At 46.5% G+C, this 22,138-nt stretch overlaps 1 protein-coding gene and 1 long non-coding RNA gene across 2 annotated transcripts; one reads left to right on the plus strand and one right to left on the minus strand.

The window, feature by feature from the left end:
• The first annotated feature begins 412 nt into the window (after positions 1-412).
• On the plus strand, positions 413-10,928 carry LOC132660224 (uncharacterized). Its single transcript, XR_009601582.1, has 2 exons — positions 413-1,054; positions 1,330-10,928. It is a non-coding gene; the product is annotated as an uncharacterized LOC132660224 (long non-coding RNA).
• DYNLT2 (dynein light chain Tctex-type 2) lies at positions 9,620-22,083 on the minus strand. Its single transcript, XM_015097548.4, has 4 exons — positions 21,904-22,083; positions 15,261-15,467; positions 10,881-11,039; positions 9,620-9,730 (listed from the first exon to the last, which is right to left on the minus strand). The coding sequence occupies exons 1-4, from the start codon at positions 22,009-22,011 to the stop codon at positions 9,620-9,622; spliced, it is 585 nt and encodes a 194-aa protein (XP_014953034.1). The 5' UTR covers positions 22,012-22,083.
• Between the last annotated feature and the right edge of the window lie 55 nt (positions 22,084-22,138).

Raw genomic sequence — 22,138 nt, forward strand, 5'->3', positions numbered from 1 at the left:
GGTGTCCGCGCCCCCGTCCCCTCTCTCCCTCCTGGGGGTCCCCGCCCCTCCCCCTCCATCCTGAGGGGCCCCTCCCCCTCCCCCTCCATCCCAGGTGTCCCTCCCTCCCCGGTGTCCGCGCCCGCGTGCCCTGTCCCCTCCTGGGGGTCCCCCCTCCCCCTCCATCCTGAGGGGCCCCTCCCCCTCCCCCTCCATCCCAGGTGCCCCTCCCCGCCCCCTCCCTCCCCGGTGTCCGCGCCCCCGTCCCCTCTCTCCCTCCTGGGGGTCCCCCCTCCCCCTCCATCCTGAGGGGCCCCTCCCCCTCCCCCTCCATCCCAGGTGCCCCTCCCCGCCCCCTCCCTCCCCGATGTCCGCGCCCGCGTGCCCGCTCTCCCTCCTGGGGGGCCCCGCCCCTCCCCCTCCCTCCTGGGGTCCCCGCCCCGGCACCCGCGCCCGCGTGCCCTGACCCGGCGGTCCTCGCCGCCCTTCCCTCCCACCTCCTTCCCAAGGGGCCCGCCCCCTCGCCCTCCCTGCAGGGTCCCTCCCCCTCTCCCCTCCGCCGCCTCTCCCTCCCGGGGTCCTCGGCGCCCCGCCCCCTCCTCCACCTTCCCGGGGGTCTCCCCGGCACCCTCTCCCTACCCTGGGGGCTGCGTCGCGGGGGCCTCTGAGGGCCCCGGCTCGTTTCCTCGCGTCCCCGGTTCCCGGTCGCTGCCTGCCGTCCCCCTTTGTTCTCTGCTCGCGGCCTCGATCTCTCCGGTGCTCCTGAACCACCTGCCAGGGAACGTGTCCTTGCCAAAGGCATCCTCAGCTTGCTTTCACTTGAAAAGTTGATCACATCGACCTTGGTGCGTGCGAGAGTCCTCAAACTTAGGTGAAATTTAGGATTTTGCTGGGATGCTGCGCATGCAGAAGCTCCCACCCAGGACTTGAGACCGCGTGCGGGAAGGAACGACAGAGCCTCGCAGCGGAGCATTTCGGGACCATACTGGCCTCATCGGATTCCCTCTCCGCTTTTTCTGGCTGCGTAGCCATAGCCCATCGTTGATTAAACATTCAGTGTAAAGTGCTTAAGCAAGTAAGTAAAGTCGCTCAGTCGTGTCCGACTCTTTGCGACCCCATGGACTGTAGCCTACCAGGCTCCTCCGTCCATGAGATTCTCCAGGCAAGAGTGGGTTGCCATTTCCTTCTCCAGGGGATCTTCCCAACCCAGGGATCGAACCCGGGTCTCCCGCATTCCACGCAGCCGCGTTAACCTCTGAGCCACCAGGGAAGCCCTAGTAGCTTAGTAAAGTGCTCAGGCCCCTAAAAGTCACCAAGAAACTGACTGATATTATTAATCGTGGTTCTTAGGCTTCACTTGGTCACTTTGGGACTTCACCAAAAATTGAAAAAAAAAAAAAGGTAACAGAACCTTCAAGGAGCACAGGAGGGGCAGCTGAGACAGGATGACAATGGTGGCAGCAACACTGAAGTGGACCTGTCAGAAGACACCGCACCCGAGTGTAGATGACCTGGCTCCTGGCGATAGGAAACAGTCCTGGATTTGGAATGCAGTATGGCTTCCCTTTCCTGCATTATTTTTGCTTACACCCAGCAGACAAGTTTGGAAGGGTGAGACAGGGATCGTTTCTTTGATAATGCACCGCAGCCACCTGGGGCCAGTATCCTGGTTTCTCATCCTGAGATTCTTCCAGTGCACTGAGGGGGGTGGGGAGTGGTGGCTGCACTGCGTGACTGCTGGATAGCCAGGCATCCTGCCTCCTTCCTGAGTCCCCTCAGGGCTTCTCATCATCATCCTGTGGTTATAATATGATGGCTTGATGGCCACAACATCCTTTGTTTACTGATATTCTGGGCAATAATTTTCATTCACAGATGGGTGAAAATTTACTTGCAGCCAGAAAAATTAAGATTTTAAGCTTGACATAGAATTTGAAAAGTAACTTGAGATACTGATAGAACTACTGGTAAATGTACAATTTGTTGTCGTTCAGTTGCTAAATTGTGTCCAATGTCGTCGTGATGTCAAGGACTATAGCCTGCCAGACTTCTCTGTCCATGGGATTTTCCAGGCAAGAATGCTGGAGAGGGTTGCCATTTCCTTCTCGAAGGCATCTTCTGAAGCCAGAGATCAAACCTGAATATCCTGCATTGCAGGTGAGTTCTTTACCACTGAGCCTTAAATGTACAACTAGAAGCATAAATATGGGTTCAAACCCAACAAAGATAGAGAAGCGGGAAAGCAGGAGGGACATTCAAGCGCGCCACTCACTCCAGTCTGGCGTGAGGATAGGGCAAGCGAAGGCAGAGCCTCGGAGTCAGGAGTGAAGTGTACAGGGAGGCTGCTTGATATAAAGGGGAGAACAAAGATATGAAGTTAAGACTTTGGTGTGACACCAGCTGTGCCACTTATTAGCTGTGTGATCATGGATAAACTAATCTTTCTGACCCTCCAGTTCCTCACTTGCAGGATTAGAATAATAATTTCCATTCATTTATTTCACAAAGGTTTTATGGAAACCAACTAGGGACTATGTTAGGTGATAGAAATATAAGGAATCGTGTATTCATCAAATACTACCTTACTACTTATTGTTAGACCCAGACTTAGGCACTGGCAATAGAGTGCTGAAGAGAAAAAGCCATAAAACTGTATGAGACCATTAGAATATGTAGTTATAGGTGAGAAAAAGGCTCAAGGTCAAGAATTCCAGAGATACTGGTGAAAATAGAGAAAAAGGAAGAAAACTATCAAGTACTGTAAGCTGAGAGTATTTCAAATATGAGACTGGTCAACATGTCATTTGAGAACTTGAGTAAGATAAAGACCGAAAAATGTCCATTGTATTTAGAAACTTGGTAATAAGTAACCATCTTATTTGTTGCAAGCTATTTCAAAGGTATGGCAGTGTCAGAAGCTAAATGGATTAAGGAAGGAATTTGGAGAAGGCAATGGCACCCCACTCCACTGCTCTCGCCTGGAAAATCCCATGCATGGAGGAGCCTGGTGGGCTGCAGTCCACGGGGTCGCTAAGAGTCGGACACGACTGAGCAACTTCACTTTCACTTTTCACTTTCATGCATTGGAGAAGGAAATGGCAACCCACTCCAGTGTTCTTGCCTGGAGAATCCCAGGGACGGGGGAGCCTGGTAAGCTGCCGTCTATGGGGTCGCACAGAGTCGGACACGACTGAAGTGACTTAGCAGCAGCAAGGAAGGAATTAAAAGGTGCTTGCTCCTTGGAAGAAAAACTGACAAACCTAAGGCAGAGACATCTCTCTGCCAAAAATGACCCGTCCAGTCAAGGCTGTGGCTTTCCCAGTGGTCACATACGGATGTGAGAGTTGGACTGTAGAGAAAGCTGAGTGCTGAAGAATTGATGCTTCTGAACTGCGGTGTTGGAGAAGACTCTTGAGAGTCCCTTGGACAGCGAGAGATTGAATAAGTCAATCCTAAAGGAAATCAGTCCTGAATATTCATTAGAAGGACTGATGCTGAAGTTGAAGCTCCAAGACTTTGGCCACCTCATGCGAAGAACTGACTCATTGGAAAAGACCCTGATCCTGGAAGAGATTGAAGGCAGGAGGAAAAGGGGATGACAGAGGATGACATGGTTGGATGGCATCACAGACTCAATGGACATGAGTGTGAGCAAGCTCTAGGAGTTAGTGGTGGACAGGGAAGCCTGGAGTGCTGCAGTCCATGGGATCACACAGAATCGGACATGACTGAGTGACTGAACTGAACTGACTGAAGCTGAAGCTCCAATACTTTGGTCACCTGATTCGAAGAGCCAACTCACTGGAAAAGACCCTGATGCTGGGAAAGATTGAGGACAGGAGAACAAGTGGGCAACAGAGGATGAGATGGTTACATAGCATCACTGACTCAATGGACATGACTGAGCAAACTCCAGGAGATGGTGGAGGACAGGTGAGCCTGGTCCCCTGCAATCCATAGGGTTGCGAAGAGTCAGACACGACTTAGGAACTGAGCTGATTTTGATGATAACACGGACGAACCAAGGAGCAGATGACCAACATGTGCTCGATGGAAAGGTCCTTGAGTCTGAGTTGGTCAAGGAACGGGACCCTAGAGTACGGAAGCCCTAGTTGCACAAAAGCACAGGGGGATGAACAGTGACTGTGAGGCAGAGACCATGCGAAGCAGCTGCATTAAAAGTGCAATTCTTCTATGACTGTAGAAACTTGGTTAGAACACTGAAAACTCCCTTATTGCCAGTTACACACGTATACGGAATTTTCGTTGCAAAAGTGGCCTTTCTTTAGTACACTATAATTTCAAACATGAGAGACATTCTGTTCAGTTCAGTCATTCAGTCGTGTCTGACTCTCGGCAACCCCATGAACCTCAGCAGGCCAGGCCTCCCTGTCCATCACCGACTCCCAGAGTCCACCCAAACCCATGTCCGTTGAGTCAGTGATGCCATCCAACCATCTCATCCTCTGTCGTCCCCTTCTCCTCCTGCCCTCAGTCTTTCCCAGCATCAGGGTCTTTTCAAATGAGTCAGCTCTTCGCATCAGGTGGCCAAAGTATTGGAGCTTCAGCTCCAACCTCAGGATTACTATTTTCTTTTTAATAACTTTGCCGAGAGTAATTTAAATTGTGCTTGCCTTTTCTCACCCTACAACTTTTTCTATGCCTTGATATGGAGAAGGAAATGGCAACCCACTCCAGTGTTCTTGCCTGGAGACTCCCAGGGTCGGGGGAGCCTGGTGGGCTGCCGTCTCTGGGGTTGCACAGAGTCGGACACAACTGAAGCAACGCAGCAGCAGCAGCAGCAGCATGCCTTGATAAATCATCGTGCTTATTCTGAAGTTTGGGTTGGCTACCAACATTTCATCTTTTGTGTTTTCAGTGTTGTAAATTGTTTCCGAGAGTTTCAACGTGAAGTTGTAAGTCAGTCCCACTTCCTCTCAACATCTTCATCCTCTGTCCTGACCAGTGGCTGTGACTGGCCCATGAAGTCTGGGTGCATCTTCCACGCCACTGAGCCGCCAGCTAGCTCAGTGTGAGTCCGCTCTTGTAGTTTGTCTGAAAGGACAGAGCCAGTCTTTACTGGCAGAAAAGTTTGCTTTCCTGTCTCTTTGTAACTGCAGTTTCCTTCTCCAGGTTCCATCCCTGGGTTGGGAAGATCCTCTGGAGAAGGCAATGGCACCCCACTCCAGTACTCCTGCCTGGAAAATCCCATGGACGGAGGAGACTGGTAGGCTACAGTCCAAGGGATCCCAAAGAGTCGGACACGACTGAGCGACTTCACTCACTTTCACTTTTAACATAGTAACTAATTTTGACATTTTGGCCTGAATGCTAGTCAAACTGACTGAGATTTTCATTATTATTATTACAGTTGATACTTGCTCTGTGCAGGTCCACTCACACAGATTTCTTTTTAAATGTGTCCTACACGCCCATGCCTCCTGCGGTCGGCTGAATCTGCTGATATGGAAAAGAAGGTACTGTATCCAAAGTAGAAGACAGTCTTTCTCAACCAAAAGTGGCTTTCTGTTCCGAAAGCAACTCAAAGTGAAAGACGTCCACACAACTTTACCTCATTTTTCCTGCTTCCTGGACTTTCTCCCCACGGTTCCGCCTTCTGGGCAGGCTTAGGTCTCATCCTGTCTTGATTTTGCTGTTTCCTATTTTCAGGTTTCCTAACCAATTTCATTTCTAGCATCATCACTTCTTTGTTGCACCTTCACCTTTTTTGGCCAGTTTCCTCTTTAGGCTGTCCATTTTTGTAAAACATCACACGGTTCCTCCCTGGGGGGCAAGCAGGTAACATGCTTTGCTGTCTCGTGACCTGAAGCGCTGAGGAAGTGCAATGACCAGTGACTGAAAGGGTTCGACAGAAAGCTCGTGACGTCCACCTGCTGCTTACATAGCGACTCGGGGGCTGCGGAGCTGGGGGAGGAACCGGCACTTTGTGCAGCTCCCCACGGGTGACCCACGGTGGTCGCTGAGATAGGAAGCGTGCTGTTCGGGGACTGGTGTGGCTTACCTACAGTGTAGCGGAGCCCTTGTGCACGGTGAGAACCGCCACGCTGGGCGATTGTCTCTGTGGACACTGAGGCCACAAAGAGCGATGGCAGGAGCTGAGCCGGGGGGGGGGGGGAGCTTGTGCCCCAGCAGCTCAGGTTCCAGTAACGAGAAGGCGCTTCCCGGGGGCTCGCGGGCAACAGTCACACCCAGAGGTAATAGACCGTGGGCCCAGATGGCGTACAGCTGCAGGAGCTGGAGCTTTTCACAGTCAGGGGTTGCCTGCCCTACCTCCTGGCTCTGAGGCATGAGGGTTAGGGATGAGAGAAACACCAGCTTTTACTTGAGAGGGCTGCAGTGAGACTCTTCATCAGGGAGAAGTCAGGTTGCTGTTTTAAGGAAAGAAACTCAGTGCATCTGGGGCAGAGGCTGGGACAATAGAGGAGCCATGAAAATGAAGGCCAACAACCGGCTATAAAGTTTTGAGAAGAAGGGACTCGGACGAGTGGGTGTGCAGATTCCTGCAGTGACTAAAGGAAACCGGTGCGTGACATCGGACATGGTTGATCCTTACGGTCCTAATGGCAGAGGGAAAGTGGCTCAGAAGTTGCGGTTCTGAATGCTTGGCACGCGGCTCTGGTGGCTTCAGTTACTTCACACATTTCCGAGGCTTGAGTGGGGAAGCAGCTTGATGACCGCGGGGCAGAGGTTTTCTTGGTACAGACACAGCTCCGAGGAGGAGGCAAGGGGAGGAGTCTGGTGCGAGGGAGGCAGGAATACACGCGCGCTCTCAGGAGCACACAAAGGATCGTGTTTAACGCAGGTGGGCTGGGGGTGAGCGGGGGGTGGGGGGGGTCGGCAGTGTCGCTAGGATCCGAGGTGTTTATGACGGACCTGGAGGCCACTAAACCTTGAGAAATGGAGAGTTTTATATTCTGGAGACTCTAGAACCTGAGAGTTTGTGTTCACTCCAAGAATGACTGGGGGGTTCTGAGGCATGGAGCGACATAACCAGTTATGCTTCTGACACGGTTACATGTTCAGTCTTACGGGTGAAGACGAGACTGGTGGCGAGGAAAGGTCTTTGGATTTCCTCCTGGTTCGCCTTAGAAGCATTTGCCGTGATTTACAGAGGAATCCTTATTTAATGTAGCGTGCCGGTACAATAAGCACTCAGGGGAGGCAGGGGCCCCGTCCGTCTGGTTCACTGCTCACACTGTGCATCTCACCCAGTGCCTGGCACGTGGCAGGCGAGCGACACGTTGAACAAAACGACCGCCACACGAGTGAATGAAGACGGGGCCTCGGAAATGTGAGAGAAGTGAAGACCCAGACGAGAGACGCCACGGCGGGGAAGAGGGATGGCTTGAGTCACTTCAGAGAAACAGGGTCCATGGACGTTAGCAGCTAAGCACGAATGGGGCTGGGAGAAGGGCAAGAGGGAGCAGAGCTGAGGGCCGTCTGAACTGTCGAAGCAGATGGTGACAGGGAGCCTCTCGAGCCCGGTGCCTCCAGGGCCACGCTAAGTGCTGGGCCGACTGTGTATCACCTCACTCAGCTCACAAACTAACCCTCGGAGGAAGGCCTAATTCTCGCTTTACAAAGGCACATTTATAAGCAGTCGGCTCAATACCAGGAAGCGTGTGTTCCCTGATAAAGTCACCAGGAAAGAACGCTGACTCACATGAACTCCTTCTTAGGTTGGTTATTCCTGACTTCTCTGTGGCCAGAGTCCGTGAACAACGACCCTGCTTTAGCGGTTCTTCGGGCCACAGCTGTCACGCCTCCGCTGTGGTGGAACCGCCAGCACTGGATCGTCCGACCCATCACAACACCCGAGTGAAAAGAAAGCTCTCACCTGCCCGTCTTCCTGTTTACACACCATTCAACTAACCTGTACTTTTACTGCCCACTAGATTTGACATGGATTTTCAAGTGCTGATTATACCTGTGAAAACAGAATGAATTATCACAGACATTGTCAGCTGCCTCCCCCAAGCCCACCCCCTGCATCTTTCTGGAGGAGCTCCCACGGATAGTGGTGTCCACTCTCCGCGTGGCCATGTGCTTCAGGGAAGGTGAGCTCCAGCCGCACCCCAGGGAGTGAGTCATAACTGTGCCGTGGGAACACGATTAAATCCTATCAAGGTGCATAGACGTCCAAGGGGAGAGCAGGAAGACAGAGGCCTGGGAAATGCAATTTTGCTCTGTTTAAGGATGATTGTGTTACATTTTTCGGTTCTTGCAAAAAAAAAAAAAAAAAGCCTGCTGAGCAGACTAACAAATGGGCTGCACACCTGCGAGGCTTCGACCGGAGGGAGAGGCCGGAGTCAGGGAAGCATTACACGGCTCAGCATCTTTCTTCAAGCTCGGTAGTTTCTTTCTTTTTTTTTTATAGTCAATAACAAGAATTTTATTTTGATTATTGCAGTAGTTGTATTTTCTCTGAGAATGTACGGTCAAAGATCCATCAAATGCACTTTCATCTTGGACTCTGAAACATGGTTAAGGCCTGAGAATTTTTGAGCCTGAGTTGAGGTTCACTGTCATATGATGTAGGGGTAATAATTTATAACTTGATTCTTGCAAGTTTTTTTTTTAGAATATTTTCATTTTCTTTAAAAGAATATAGTTTTCTTTTAAAACCTTGGTCCACGGTTGTTATTTCTTAGGAGAATCACAAGCTCAAAAATGCCTAATTTGTGCAGCATACAGCTAGTGCTGGTAATTTCTTTCAAAAGAGTGCATGCAATGTATTAAGGCAGCATACAAAATATGCAAAGCTTCCTTTGGAAGTTTTCCAAAAGCTATTGTAACACTCACTTAATTTGACATTGTACAAGGCTGTGTCCTAATTTCCCACAGCAAAGTCTAATTTTCTCAAATCTAACAAGAATGAAGGCAGGAGGAGAAGGGGACAGTAGAGGATGTGATAGTGGGTGGCATGACCGGCTAACGGGATACGAGCCTGAGCAAACTCCAGGAGACGGTGAAGAGACAGGAGGCCTGGCGCACGCAGCCCATGGGGTCGCCAAGAGCCCGACACGACTGACTGACTGACTGAACAATGAAACAAGAGCGATAATCTCTCCATAATCCACTGTCAGCCTCCATGCATACGGCAAAGGCAGATACGTATGCTCCTTATACCTTGGGGTGGCTGCTGCTGCTAAGTCGCTTCAGTCGTGTCTGACTCTGTGCGACCCCATAGATGGCAGCCCACCAGGCTCCACTGTCCTTGGGATTCTCTGGGCAAGAACACGAGTGGGTTGCCGTTTCCTTCTCCAATGCATGAAAGTGAAAAGTGAAAGTGAAGTCGTTCAGTCCTGTCCGACTCTTAGTGACCCCACGGACTGCAGCCCACCAGGCTCCCCATCCCTGGGATTCTCCAGGCAGAAACACTGGAGTGGGCTGCCATTGCCTTCTCCACTTTGGGGTAATACAATGTTAATAAATATGATAACTAGTAAGTATAAAGGTAAAAATCCAGCTTTTACTTGTTGTTAAAAGAATACAATTAAGAAGCTTCAATTGGAGATATAAGAATATAATCAAAACTACCATGAAGCTCACAAGCCTACAAATTCCCATGTCTTTTAGAAAAGTTTAGAAGCAAACACTCTTTGGTCCGTGGAACAAGCTATTCACAGTAGAGGGCGAATACTAAGACCAACGCCACGTACGTTTCAGCCTCATGCTTCGCAGAGACCCAGCTGTCCCACGCCACGTCCCAGATCCATCTGCTGGCAATCTAGGACAGAGATGTTCAGAAGGCCCACTTCAGATCAAACATGTTACAAAGGAATTCTTTAATCTATGCAAGTTTGGTTTCTTAGAAGTTGCATCACTCACTGTCTTGGGAGGTTTTATTTTAAAAGTAATTTGTCCAATTCTCCCTCTGCTGAAGACTCAACAGTGATGCTTCCTGGGGCCATCTCTTTACTGGAGAGGGTAAGTTGTCTAACACAGAGACCAACCTGAGCAGGGTGTGTCCCGGGGCAGAACAGGAGGCGCACACAGCGCTACTCTGCTGCCGCACTCCATAGCAAGGCTTTATCCTTCCCACCATAGGTTTGCAACCAAGTTTGTTAGGGTCTTGTCTTGAAATGAAGAAATGGTACTGATCCTATAAGCAGGCTGTTAGAGAAATCCTAACTCCTTTGCTTCATGTGTAAAGCCACACAAAGTCTGACTTTTCTGTGGTGAGCGTCCCCCATCAGGACGTCGAGTCTGCTTTTCCACCCCATGGATATGAACTGACCTTGGGACTCACTGCGCAGCTTCCGAGAGAGGCCCGAGGAGCCTGCTCTCACCTCTGGAATGCTGCGAGGAGCCCTGTGTAAGGACACCACTCCTCCTCTGGAGGACGATGGCTTCTGTGCAGGGGAACCAATGGTCACGACTGTGAGCAAGGCTGTCTGGGACCTCTGGGCCAGCTGCATCACAGATGGCCAAAACTGCACCACTTTCTTCTGGTGAGGCCAGAAGAAAGTCCACCCAGCCCATCCAGACTGAGCGGACCCACAGGACAATAGGCAAGCACATGACTGGTGTTGAGAGCTGCTCGCTTCTGGGGTGGGGCCGCCTAAACACACCCCAGTCTCTCTGGTTATCAGTCGAGCCCGTGTTGTCTTTGCGCCCCATGTTTTCGCTGCTGGGACTTTCTGCCTGATCTTTAGCACCTCTGGTTCCTTCTTCTTGTTCAGGCATCCGAGGACGACCTCCCCTTCTCGAGACCACCCCAAGGGGCCGCCTGTCCGCCGGGAAGCTCCCCATCCCCTAAGTGTGCAGGTGGGTGTGGCAGACTTCTCTCCTCCCTGGGAGCCTGGCGACTGTCCTGTGGGTGGCAGCCTTCCCTGGGACCAAGTCTTCCCACCATGCTCCCACGCGGAGGTACTTACATTGATTGCCTGACCCGTCTTTTGAATAAATAATACTTTTATAATGAACTTATAACGGTGGTACCCAAATTCTTTGACTGATGACAGTATGCGGTCTGCTAACTCAAGTGACAAATGAGAAAAGACTTTGTCGTCATATTTGAAATCTTGAAGAGTTTCCTTTAAAAAAATTAAAGATATTTTAATTTTCAAATGTTAAATAAACACTGAAATAGAAAATGTGTCTAATTAATATATGAAGCTTTTGGAAACATACACATATCTCTAACCAAATTATATTAAATGGTTGATATGCATACCAATTTATTTCAATAACAATTTTGAAAAAAATTTGGTTTTAAAATTATGTTCAATTGCTCTTCATTAGCAATCCTTAAGCTTAAGTTTTCCTTTACTAGATTACTCTGCCAAACATTTATTAGGGAGACACAAGATTTTTTTTTTTTTTTTTTTTTTTGCTGCTCGGCCTGTGGAATCTTAGCTCCCTGACCAGGAACTAAACTCACACGCCCTGCACTGGCAGCACAGAGTCTAAACCACTGGACCTCCATGGAAGTCCCTATCCCTGTCTTCTTGTCTCCCTCAGGTAAAGGCCGCTTCTTTCTAACCCTGTCCCTGTGGCTGCTCACTCCACTGCTTTTTTCTGTGCCTCCAGAAGAGCAATCCGGAAGTCAAAGATTGCTCACCGTGTTTGTCCCTGAATTAATATACGGCTGGGCGTGGGGAGACAGATGTGGGCCGTGGAACACACCGTGTTTGTCCCTGAATTAGTATACGGACGGGCGCGGGGAGACAGGTGTGGGCCGTGGAACACACCGTTTGTCCCTGAATTAGTATACGGACGGGCGCGGGGAGACAGGTGTGGGCCGTGGAACACACCGTTTGTCCCTGAATTAGTATACGGACGGGCGCGGGGAGACAGGTGTGGGCCGTGGAACACACCGTTTGTCCCTGAATTAGTATACGGACGGGCGCGGGGAGACAGGTGTGGGCCGTGGAACACACCGTTTGTCCCTGAATTAGTATACAGCTGGGCGCGGGGAGACAGGTGTGGGCCGTGCAACACTGCGTTTCTCTACAGACCACAGCAGACTTGGGCCAGCTGGCGGGCAGGTGGCGCCTGCCTTTGATTAACTGACTCAGACCAACGACAAACTAACCAACGTTCCAGGTTCTAATGGTAACAAATGGATGCCGACCTGCTAATTTTACAGGCAAATAGAACCCGACGAATCACCCATCTTTCTGGCTGTGCTTCCCTTCTGGGCTTTTGGCTCTGGACTGGGTCTAGAAGCATTCAGCTCCCTCAGGCACTTGGCTCAATCTTTGGACACTTAGCAACATCCACTCTCTCTTCGCAGTTTGCCTAAGAGATCCCAGGCTTCATCTATTAATACATACATGTTCCATTTTAACAATTAATGAATAGTTGCTATAGGAAGATACCTACAAGCTCCAGCAGTGTATATTATTTCTGTGTCTAGAATGGTGATAATGTTCCTTAAACACAAAGGAGAATCCCTAGCCTCACTGTGACCCCAGCCTTCCTCCTACATATCCAATAAGCTGTTCTAAGCCCCTTATGCTCAATGCAATTCTATAAATGATCAACATATAAATACAACTTGAAATTCTGCTATACTCAATAAACTTGAACTCAATGTCATTGGGCCAAGGGAGAGACACACCCAAATGCTTCCTGTTAGGCCACAGGGTTAATAACTATTGCATTGAGTTGAATTTATTTCCAAGGTATGAGCCATAATACAGTTTCTGAATATTATTTGGTTATTATTACTTCAGTTTAGAAATGTATCTATGTCTATGGCGGTGGAGGGAGGTAGGGGAAATGGGTTTCCTAAATATTCTTCTCTATTAACATATTCATTTAAGAATTAACTCTGATACAGTTCAGTTCAGTTCAGTCGCTCAGTCGTGTCCAACTCTTTGCGACCCCATGAATCGCAGCACGCCAGGCCTCCCTGTCCATCACCAACTCTCAGAGTTCACTCAGACTCACGTCCATCGAGACCATGATGCCATCCAGCCATCTCATCCTCTATCGTGCCCTTCTCCTCCTGCCCCCAATCCCTTCCAGCATCAGTGTTTTCCAATGAGTCAACTCTTCACATGAGGTGGCCAAAGTACTGGAGCTTCAGCTTTAGCATCATTCCTTCCAAAGAAATCCCAGGGTTGATCTTCAGAATAGACTGTTTGGATCTCCTTGCAGTCCAAGGGACTCTCAGGAGTCTTCTCCAGCACCACAGTTCAAAAGCATCAATTCTTCGGCACTCAGCCTTCTTCACAGTCCAACTCTCACATCCATACATGACCACAGGAAAAACCATAGCCTTGACTAGCTGGACCTTTGTTGGAAAAGTAATGTCTCTGCTTTTGAATATGCTATCTAGGTTGGTCATAACTTTTCTTCCAAGGAGTAAACGTCTTTTAATTTCATGGCTGCAGTCACCATCTGCAGTGATTTGGGAGCCCAAAAAGATAAAAGTCTGCCACTGTTTCCACTGTTTCCCCATCTATTTCCCATGAAGTGATGGGACCACATGCCATGATCTTTGTTTTCTGAATGTTGAGCTTTAAGCCAACTTTTTCACTCTCCTCTTTCACTTTCATCAAGAGGCTTTTTAGCTCCTCTTCACTTTCTGCCATAAGGGTGGTGTCATCTGCATATCTGAGGTGATTGATATTTCTCCCGGCAATCTTGATTCCACCTTGTGTTTCTTCCAGTCCAGCGTTTCTCATGATGTACTCTGCATATAAGTTAAATAAGCAGGGTGACAATATACAGCCTTGACATACTCCTTTTCCTATTTGGAACCAGTCTGTTGTTCCATGTCCAGTTCTAACTGGTGCTTCCTGACCTGCACACAGATTTCTCAAGAGGCAGGTCAGGTGGTCTGTATTCCCATCTCTTTCAGAATTTTCCACAGTTTATTGTGATCCACACAGTCAAAGGCTTTGGCATAGTCAATAAAGCAGAAGTAGATGTTTTTCTGGAACTCTCTTGCTTTTTCAATGATCCAGCAGATGTTGCCAATTTGATCTCTGGTTCCTCTGCCTTTTCTAAAACCAGCTTGAACATCAGGAAGTTCACAGTTCATGTATTGCTGAAGTCTGGCTCGGAGAATTTTGAGCATTACTTTTCTAGCGTGTGAGTTGAGTGCAATTGTGCAGTAGTTTGAGTATTCTTTGGCATTGCCTTTCTTTGGGATTAGAATGAAAACTGACCTTTTCCAGTCCTGTGGCCACTGCTGAGTTTTCCAAATTAGCTGGCATATTGAGCGCAGCACTTTCACAGCATCATCTTTCAGGATTTGAAATAGCTCAATTGGAATGCCATCACCTCCACTAGCTTTGTTTGTTTGTGATGCCTCCTAAGGCCCAGGGGATATAAATCAAGGAAATGGCAACCCACTTCAGTATTCTTGCCTGGAGAATCCCACAGACAGAGAAGCCTGGCGAGCTATAGTCCATGGGGTTGCAAACAGTTGGACATGACTAAGCAACTAAGCACACAAGCGCAATTTATACAAAAGAAATTAAATGTATGCTTTCTTCCCAACAGCCAGCTTACATCAGTTGTTACTAAAGGAATTCATTTGCAGATTTGAGGCGGGGGAGGTAACGTTAAACAAGGAGTACTCTTGGAGGGGGATTCGCGCAGTGTAGAATCCCACAGAGGGAACCTGGTCGTCAGAAATCTCCTGGGTGCCTGATGCCCAAAGGTGAAAAGGGGATTCAGCAAAGGTGTCCCCTTAAACATTCTGTAACTTGAAAGTTTTTAATTTGGCCCTTTATTAGGAAAGATGGTGAAGGGGATTCTTTCCATATGAACAATGTAGCCTTCAGACACAAGCACTAGTGTAATTAATATTGGTATTACACTATTAACTCTGTAAAATTGAAGAAGCTTTGTTGGACTAGCCGAAAACATGTGTCTGAGTTTCAAACTACTGTCTTATATGAACTTCAGATTCCAGCTTGACTAAAGAAGAAGAAAATCTACACATAAGTTGGGGGTTGCCTGTTCTTAGGATGTTTGGTATAGTCATGAATCCGTTTTCCCCACATATTCAATATGGGTTTTATTTTTTACTCATTCCTTCAAATATGGGAGAAACACAGAACCTGCAGGATAAATAATTTATGGATAATTGTTAAATGAAATACAAAAAAATTTCTTTTTGATTTAGCTTTAATCATAGCATCAACATGAAGATTATTCAGAATGACTACAAAGTACTTTCAGAGACAAATGCTACAAAAAAATTGGTCAGTGTAACTATACTGCCGTAAATCTTAACATGGTTTATTAAATCTCCCAAATTAAGATATTGCTATCATATATACCTATCAACCTACCGTTAGTATCTGCTGGACTTTTGTTTCTACTGAATGAGCCTGGAATTTTTTCAAGGGCTCCATTCTATATGAATTAGCAAACTTTAGTTTTGCCAGGGCACTCTTCCATTCTTTACCTAGGTCAGCAATTGAGTCATCAAATGGAGGCTCTACATACTGAACATCATGAATCGATTCTCTCAGTCTATCTCTTAAAATTTGTGCATACTGAAAGGAGGAGAGAGACAGAGAGAGATTACTATTTAAATTCCATAATGAAATTTCAGCTTTAAGGACCCTGGGGCAGTGGGACAGGGCTGACACAAAGCTCGGAAACCCATTATAACAGACTTCTATGATTATGTGGTTGCTCAATCTTAGAGTCAATCCTATCAACTTGGACAACAAGAAAAAAAATATAGGTATCATCTATCTATCTATAAACAGGAAAACACACAATCACAAATCTGAATGCACAGATTCAGAACATCCATGGAAGACGCAGAACTAGAAACAAGAGTGGCCTTTGAGAGGGCAACTGAGTGGCTGAAAGAGGGGTATGAAAGGAAAACCTTTCACGCTCCCTACTCCAACACTGGGGCTGCCCTGGTGGCTCAGCGGGTAAAGCATCTGCCCGCAATATGGGAGACCCGGGTTCAATGCCTGGGCTGCGAAGATCCCCTGGAGAAGGAAACGGCAACCCACTCCAGGACCCTTGCTGGGAAAATCCCATGGACAGAGGAGCCTGGTAGGCTACAGTCCATGGGGTCCCAAAGAGTTGGACACGATCGACCGACTTCACTTTCACTTTTCACTGACATTATGAAAATATTATCCTTTATTGCCTTCTTATAATTTTAATCATTTTATCTTTGAATAAATAATACAATTATTTGTTAACTCATAAGTTTTAATTGAAAAGATAACAAAAGTGGTATATTTGGTATATGTCATTCCATGCTTTTGACATTCAACATTTATTTGATAACATTCAACCTGCCTTAAAGAACTATTTATTTAGTGGCTACTATGGTTAAGTATGGGGTTCCCAGGTGGCACTGATGGTAAAGAACCTGCCTGCCAATGCAGGAGATGTAAGAAAGATAGGTTCTATCCCTGGGACGGGAAGATCTCCTGGAGAAGATCTACTGGAATGGCTACCAACTCCAATATTCTTGCCTGGGAAATCCCATGGACAGAGGAGTCTGGTGGGCTACAGTCCATGGGGTCACAAAGAGTTGGACACGACTGAGCAATTAACACTTTTACTTCAGTTAAGAATGGGGGCTTCCCAGGTGGTGCTAGTGGTAAAGAACCTGCCTGCAGATGCAGGAAACATAAGAGATGTGGGTTCGATCCCTGGGTTGGGAAGAGTCAGACACAACTGAAGTGACTTAGCATGCATACACAGTTAAGTACTCTATGCTCTGAAGTTACAGGGGTGAACTTCATTGTAACAACCAGAACTGTTTTACTTGTATTAACTCATAATAAAAAGAGTCTGCGTACACGGAGTTATCCTTCTAGTGCAAAAGGAAGTGAAGTCATTCAGTTGTGTCCGACTCTTTGCGACATCATGGACTGTAGCCTGCTAGGCTCCCCCGTCCTTGAGATTTTCCAGGCAAGATACTGGAGTGGGTTGCCATTTCCTTCTCCAAAATAGTGGTAATTGCTACAAATAAAATCATATGACTTGATAAAATTCACCATGAGGGTCTAATTTAGACTGAATAATCGGAGAAGTCTCTTCTGAAATAAAGTTTGGGCTGATGTCTAAAAGGAATGGGAAATAGGCAGGACAAAGTGCTTACTATGTTTTGAGAGTTAACATGTATTTGGCACGTATGAGCTATTTAGAGTGGGGAAACAGCAGTGATGGAACAGAGCTTAAAAGGCAGCATGCAGGACTAAGCAGAATTCGAAAGGGAAGGTGAAACTCACTCCTAGAACAATGAGGAACCACTGAAGGATTTGAACAGGCAAATGGAATTTATTCCGGGGATGCCTGTTTATTCCAGGAATGCAGGATGGCTCAGATGACCTCGAAGATGTGATGACTCACCTGGTGCCAGACATCCTAGAGTGCAAAGTGGGCCTTAGAATGCATGACTATGGACAAAGCTAGTGGAGGTGATGGAATTCCAGCTGAACTCTTTCAAATCCTAAAAGATGATGCTGTTCAAGTGCTGCACTCGATATACCAGCACATCTGGAAAACTCAGCAGTGCCACAGAACTGGAAAAGGTCAGTTTTCATCCCAATCCCAAAAAAGGCAATGCCAAAGAATGTTCAAACTACTGCACAGCTGCACTCATTGTTACTTTGAGCAAAGTAACACTCAAAATTCTCCACGCTAGGCTTCGACAGTATGTGAACCAAGAACTTCAGATGTTCAAGCTGGATTTAGAAAAGGCAGAGGAACCAGAGATCAAATTGCCAACATCCTCTCGATCACTGAAAAAGCAAGAAAATTCAAGAAAAACACCTACTTCTGCTTCACTGACTATGTTAAAGCCTTCGAATGTGTGAATCACAACAAACTAGAAAATTTTTCAAGAGATGGGAATATCAGACCACCTTACCTGCCTCCTAAGAAATTTGTATGCAGATTAAGAAGCAAGTTAGAACCAGACACAGAACAACAGACTGGCTCAAAACTAGGAAAGGATTCTGTTAAGGCTGCACACTGTCACCCTGCTTATTTAACTTACATGCAGAGCACATCATACAAAATACTGGGCTGCATGAAGCACATGCTGGAATCAAGACTGCCGGGAGAAACAGCAATAACCTCAGATATGCAGATGACATCACCCTTTAGGCAGAAAGCTAAGAGGAATTAAAGAGCCTCTTGATTAAAGTGAAAGAGGAGAGTGAAAAGCTGGCTTAAAACTCAACACTGAGAAAACTAAGATCATGGCACCCGGTCTCATCACTTCACAGCAAACAGACAGGGAAACAATGGAGACAGTGACAGAGTTTATTTTCGTGGGCTCCAAAATCATTGCAGATGGGGACTGCAGCCATGTAATTAAAAGCTGCTTGCTCCTTGCCAGAAAACAAACCTAGATATATTAAAAAGCAAAGACATTACTTTGCTGACAAAGGTCCATCTAGTCAAAGCTATGGTTTTCCCAGTAGTCATGTATGGATATAAGAACCGGACCATAAAGAAAGCTGAGCAGTGAAGAAGTAATGCTTTTAAACTGTGGTGTTGGAGAAGACTCGAGTCCCTTGGACTGCAAGGAGTTCAAACCAGTCAATCCTAAAGAAAATCAGTCCTGAATCTTTAGAACTGATGCTGAAGCTAAAGGTCTAATTAAAAGACACTCCTTGGAAGGAAAGCTATGACCAACCTAGACAGCATATTAAAAAGCAGAGACATTACTTTGTCAACAAAGGTCCATCTAATCAAGGCTATGGTTTTTCCAGTGGTCATGTATGGATGTGAGAGTTGGACTATAGAGAACGCTAAGCACTGAAGAATTGATGCTTCTGAACCGTGGTGTTGGAGAAGACTCTTGAGAATCCCTTGGACTGCAAGATCAAACCAGTCCATCCTAAAGGAGATCAGTTCTGGGTGTTCATTTGAAGGACTGATGTTGAAGCTGAAACTTCAATACTTTGGCCACCTGATGCAAAGAACGGACTCATTTGAAAAGACCCTGATGCTGGGAAAGATTGAGGGTGGGAGGAGAAGGGGACGACAGAGGATGAAATGGTTGGATGGCATCACGGACTCAATGGACATGGGTTTGGGTGGACTCCAGGAGTTGGTGATGGACAGGGCGGCCTGGCGTGCGGCAGTTCCTGGTGTCGCGAAGAGTCGGACGCAACTGAACTGAACTGAAAGCTCTAATACTTTGGCCACCTGAGGCAAAGAACTGACTCACTGGGAAAGACCCTGATACTGGGAAAGACTGAAGGCAGGAGAAGGGGATGACAGAGGATGAGATGGTTGGATGGCATTACCAACTTGATGGACATGAGTTTGAGCAAGCTCTAGGAGCTGGTGACGGACAAGAAGCCTGGGGTGCTGCAGTCCATGGGGTTGTAAAGAGTCGGACAGGACTGAGCGACTGAACTGACTGAAGGATGGCTCAACATCTGCAAAGCAAAGTGATGCAGAAAAAGCTGTGACAAAAATTAACACCCACTTATGATTAAAGAAAAAAAAAACACAACTCTGAACAAAGTGGTTAAATAGGGACTATACCTCAACATAATAAAGGCTCTATCTCTACATCAAAAGCCTATAGCTAATAGCATACTCATAAAAATACTCATATATTATTTTTTTAAAGTACCATTGAATTCAGTTTGCAAATATTTTATTGGGGATTTTTCTATCTATGTTCGTCAGGAACACTGGCCTATCATTTTCTTATGGTAAACTTGGCTGGTTTTGTATTAGGGTAATGCTGGCCTTGAAAATTAGTTTGGAAGTATTTCTTTCTATTTTTTGATAAGGACTGGAATTAATTCTTTTAATATTTGGTAGACCCCACCAGTGAGGCCATCTGGTCCTAGTGTTTTGTTTAAGGGAGGTTTTAGATTACTGATTCCATCTCCTCACTAGTAATCAATCTGTGAATTCAGATTTTCTTTTTCTTCATGATTCAGTCTTAGAAGTTGTATGTTACTAGGAATTTATCCATTTCTTCTAGGCTGCCCGAATAATTGGCACAGTGATTTCTTACGATCTTTTGTATTTCTGTTGTATCAATTTTAATTTGTTCTCTTTAATTTCTAATTTTATTTACTTGAGTTTTCTCTGAAGTCTTGGTCAATTAGTCCCCTCTCCTCACCAGGGACTACAAAGATAATAAAAGTTTTGCCTCAAATTTTCCCATAGATCACTGATGTCTAATGTTTTTTTTTTTTGGTTTTCTACTGCCATCTCTAATTCACTAATACTGTTATACAGTGTCAAATCTGCTGTTGATTCCACTCAGTTTATTTTACATTTTTAACACTATATTAAGATTTTCAAATGTATATAGACAAGTGAGACTAATCAAGTTTTCAATTATCAGTAATTTAAGATTTTGTTATTGTTGGTTGCAAGCAACAGGAACTGATTCTTGTTAACCACATACATAACTAATTGGAAAGACATGACATAGCTCATAGAATGGAAGAGAAGGCTAAAGAACTAGGCACTTCAGGCACTTCACTATGCCACTTCAATTTAAATTAATCTCTATCATTTTCCTGAATTATTCCAGGGAGAGTTCATCTAATCAGCCTAGTTTTGGTCTCATCCTAAGGATAAAGTTAAGGAGGGTGATTGACAGTCCCACCAAAACCCTAATGGGGAATGAGTTCATTCCCCAAAGGAAAACTGAGGTGCTACTATGAAAGAAAATAAATGGGCACAGGAGAGAGAAAATCAAAAGATACTTATGATGATTAAATTGTGTGTCCTAATTTTTCTTATGCTCAGGATCATGAGAGTTATCAGCTACCTAAGTTAGGAATGACAATTAGTAACTCATTGTCCTCAGGCACACTTAATGAGCATTTGTGAAGTTTTTTCTGAGTCTCTTTCCATTTATCCCTCATTTCAAATTTCTGACCTGTAAAAGCTCAGACTTTAGAGACAGCTATAATTAATCACATTCATCATCAAAGAAGAAAGAACTGCCTTGTCCATGTCCCCTTCTCCCCAGATTCTGGCATGTACCCCAAATGTACCTGTCTGTCCTCCCCTCCTTTTGGATTCAAATTTACTTTTTAAGACTTCAGATCTTTAGTAGACAGTAAGTTTATAAAGGGCAGCTCAAAATAGAAATATTTTTCATTATTATAGGTGACCTATGGTTACTCAGACTTATATACAATATGGTTTCTGGGAGCATCAGTTTTAAGTCCAACACATTAAGCAGTCAGCCTTGCTGCGCTCTCAGTTCTGTGAACATGCCCTTCTTACTTTTTCTCCTTTTGTTTCCCTTTCCTCTAAAACGTAGACCACAAAGAGCAGTCATCAGAACCTGAAATGTTACCAAGACTTTTTTGCAGGTGGTGGTGGGGAGGGAATCAAGATCTTCAAAAATTCTCTCTCCTCCATCCTGTTTCATTAAGTAGGTATGAAAACAGTTACAGACAAGTGGACCAGAAGTCCCAGCTGTATTACTACGATTCTGTACCCTTGGACAAATTATTTTCTCTCTTAAAAGTCTCAATAAAATACGGAGTATTGATCACTAATGGTTTCCAGATTATGGTCACACGGAAATCTGGTGCTATACCACCAATAAAACTGAATGACATTATCCATTAATTTCAGATAGTAAGTTAATGGGCAGAATTACTTCCAATTTAACGTTCTCTTTTTTATGTTCTTCAAATACTGAGACTGCTGCTGTTAACAAAAACTCAAAACCTCTCATTGGTCTGCTTGGTATATCCAAACACTCTTGTTTTAAGGCACACATACACTGGCTCCTGGTTAGTAAATCTGCCCCCTGATTTGAGTAATGACATCAAACACACTAAAATTACGCATTTCTGGAAAAGGCTCCTCTCGGGAAACCTGAGCTGAGTAAATCTGAAGAGAACTGAAGCAGCTGTTTTGGTCCCCGCAGTGCTCGAGGCTCTACACCACAAAGGCGGGAGAGTCCTGCCGCCCACAGGGCGGCCCGCGCCCCGTCTTCGCACTCACTGCCTCCTTCTCGAACATGCTAGGCCTCCTCTCTTTGCGAGGCATCACCGACGGCTGCTGAGGGGCCTGCACTGCGGGCGCCTTCGCGCCCCGACCCCGCTTCTCCATCGCGCCGGCACTCCGGGCCGCCTCCACCGCCGCCCTAACGCCTCCTCCGCTTTCAGCGCGAGCGCCCGTCTCTCGCGCGTCGCGCCCACCGGAACTGCGCCTCAGGAGGGGGCGTGGCGTGCGCGCG

This window comes from Ovis aries, chromosome 8 (genome assembly GCF_016772045.2).
Source record: "Ovis aries strain OAR_USU_Benz2616 breed Rambouillet chromosome 8, ARS-UI_Ramb_v3.0, whole genome shotgun sequence".
Classification (NCBI taxonomy): Eukaryota; Metazoa; Chordata; class Mammalia; order Artiodactyla; family Bovidae; genus Ovis; species Ovis aries.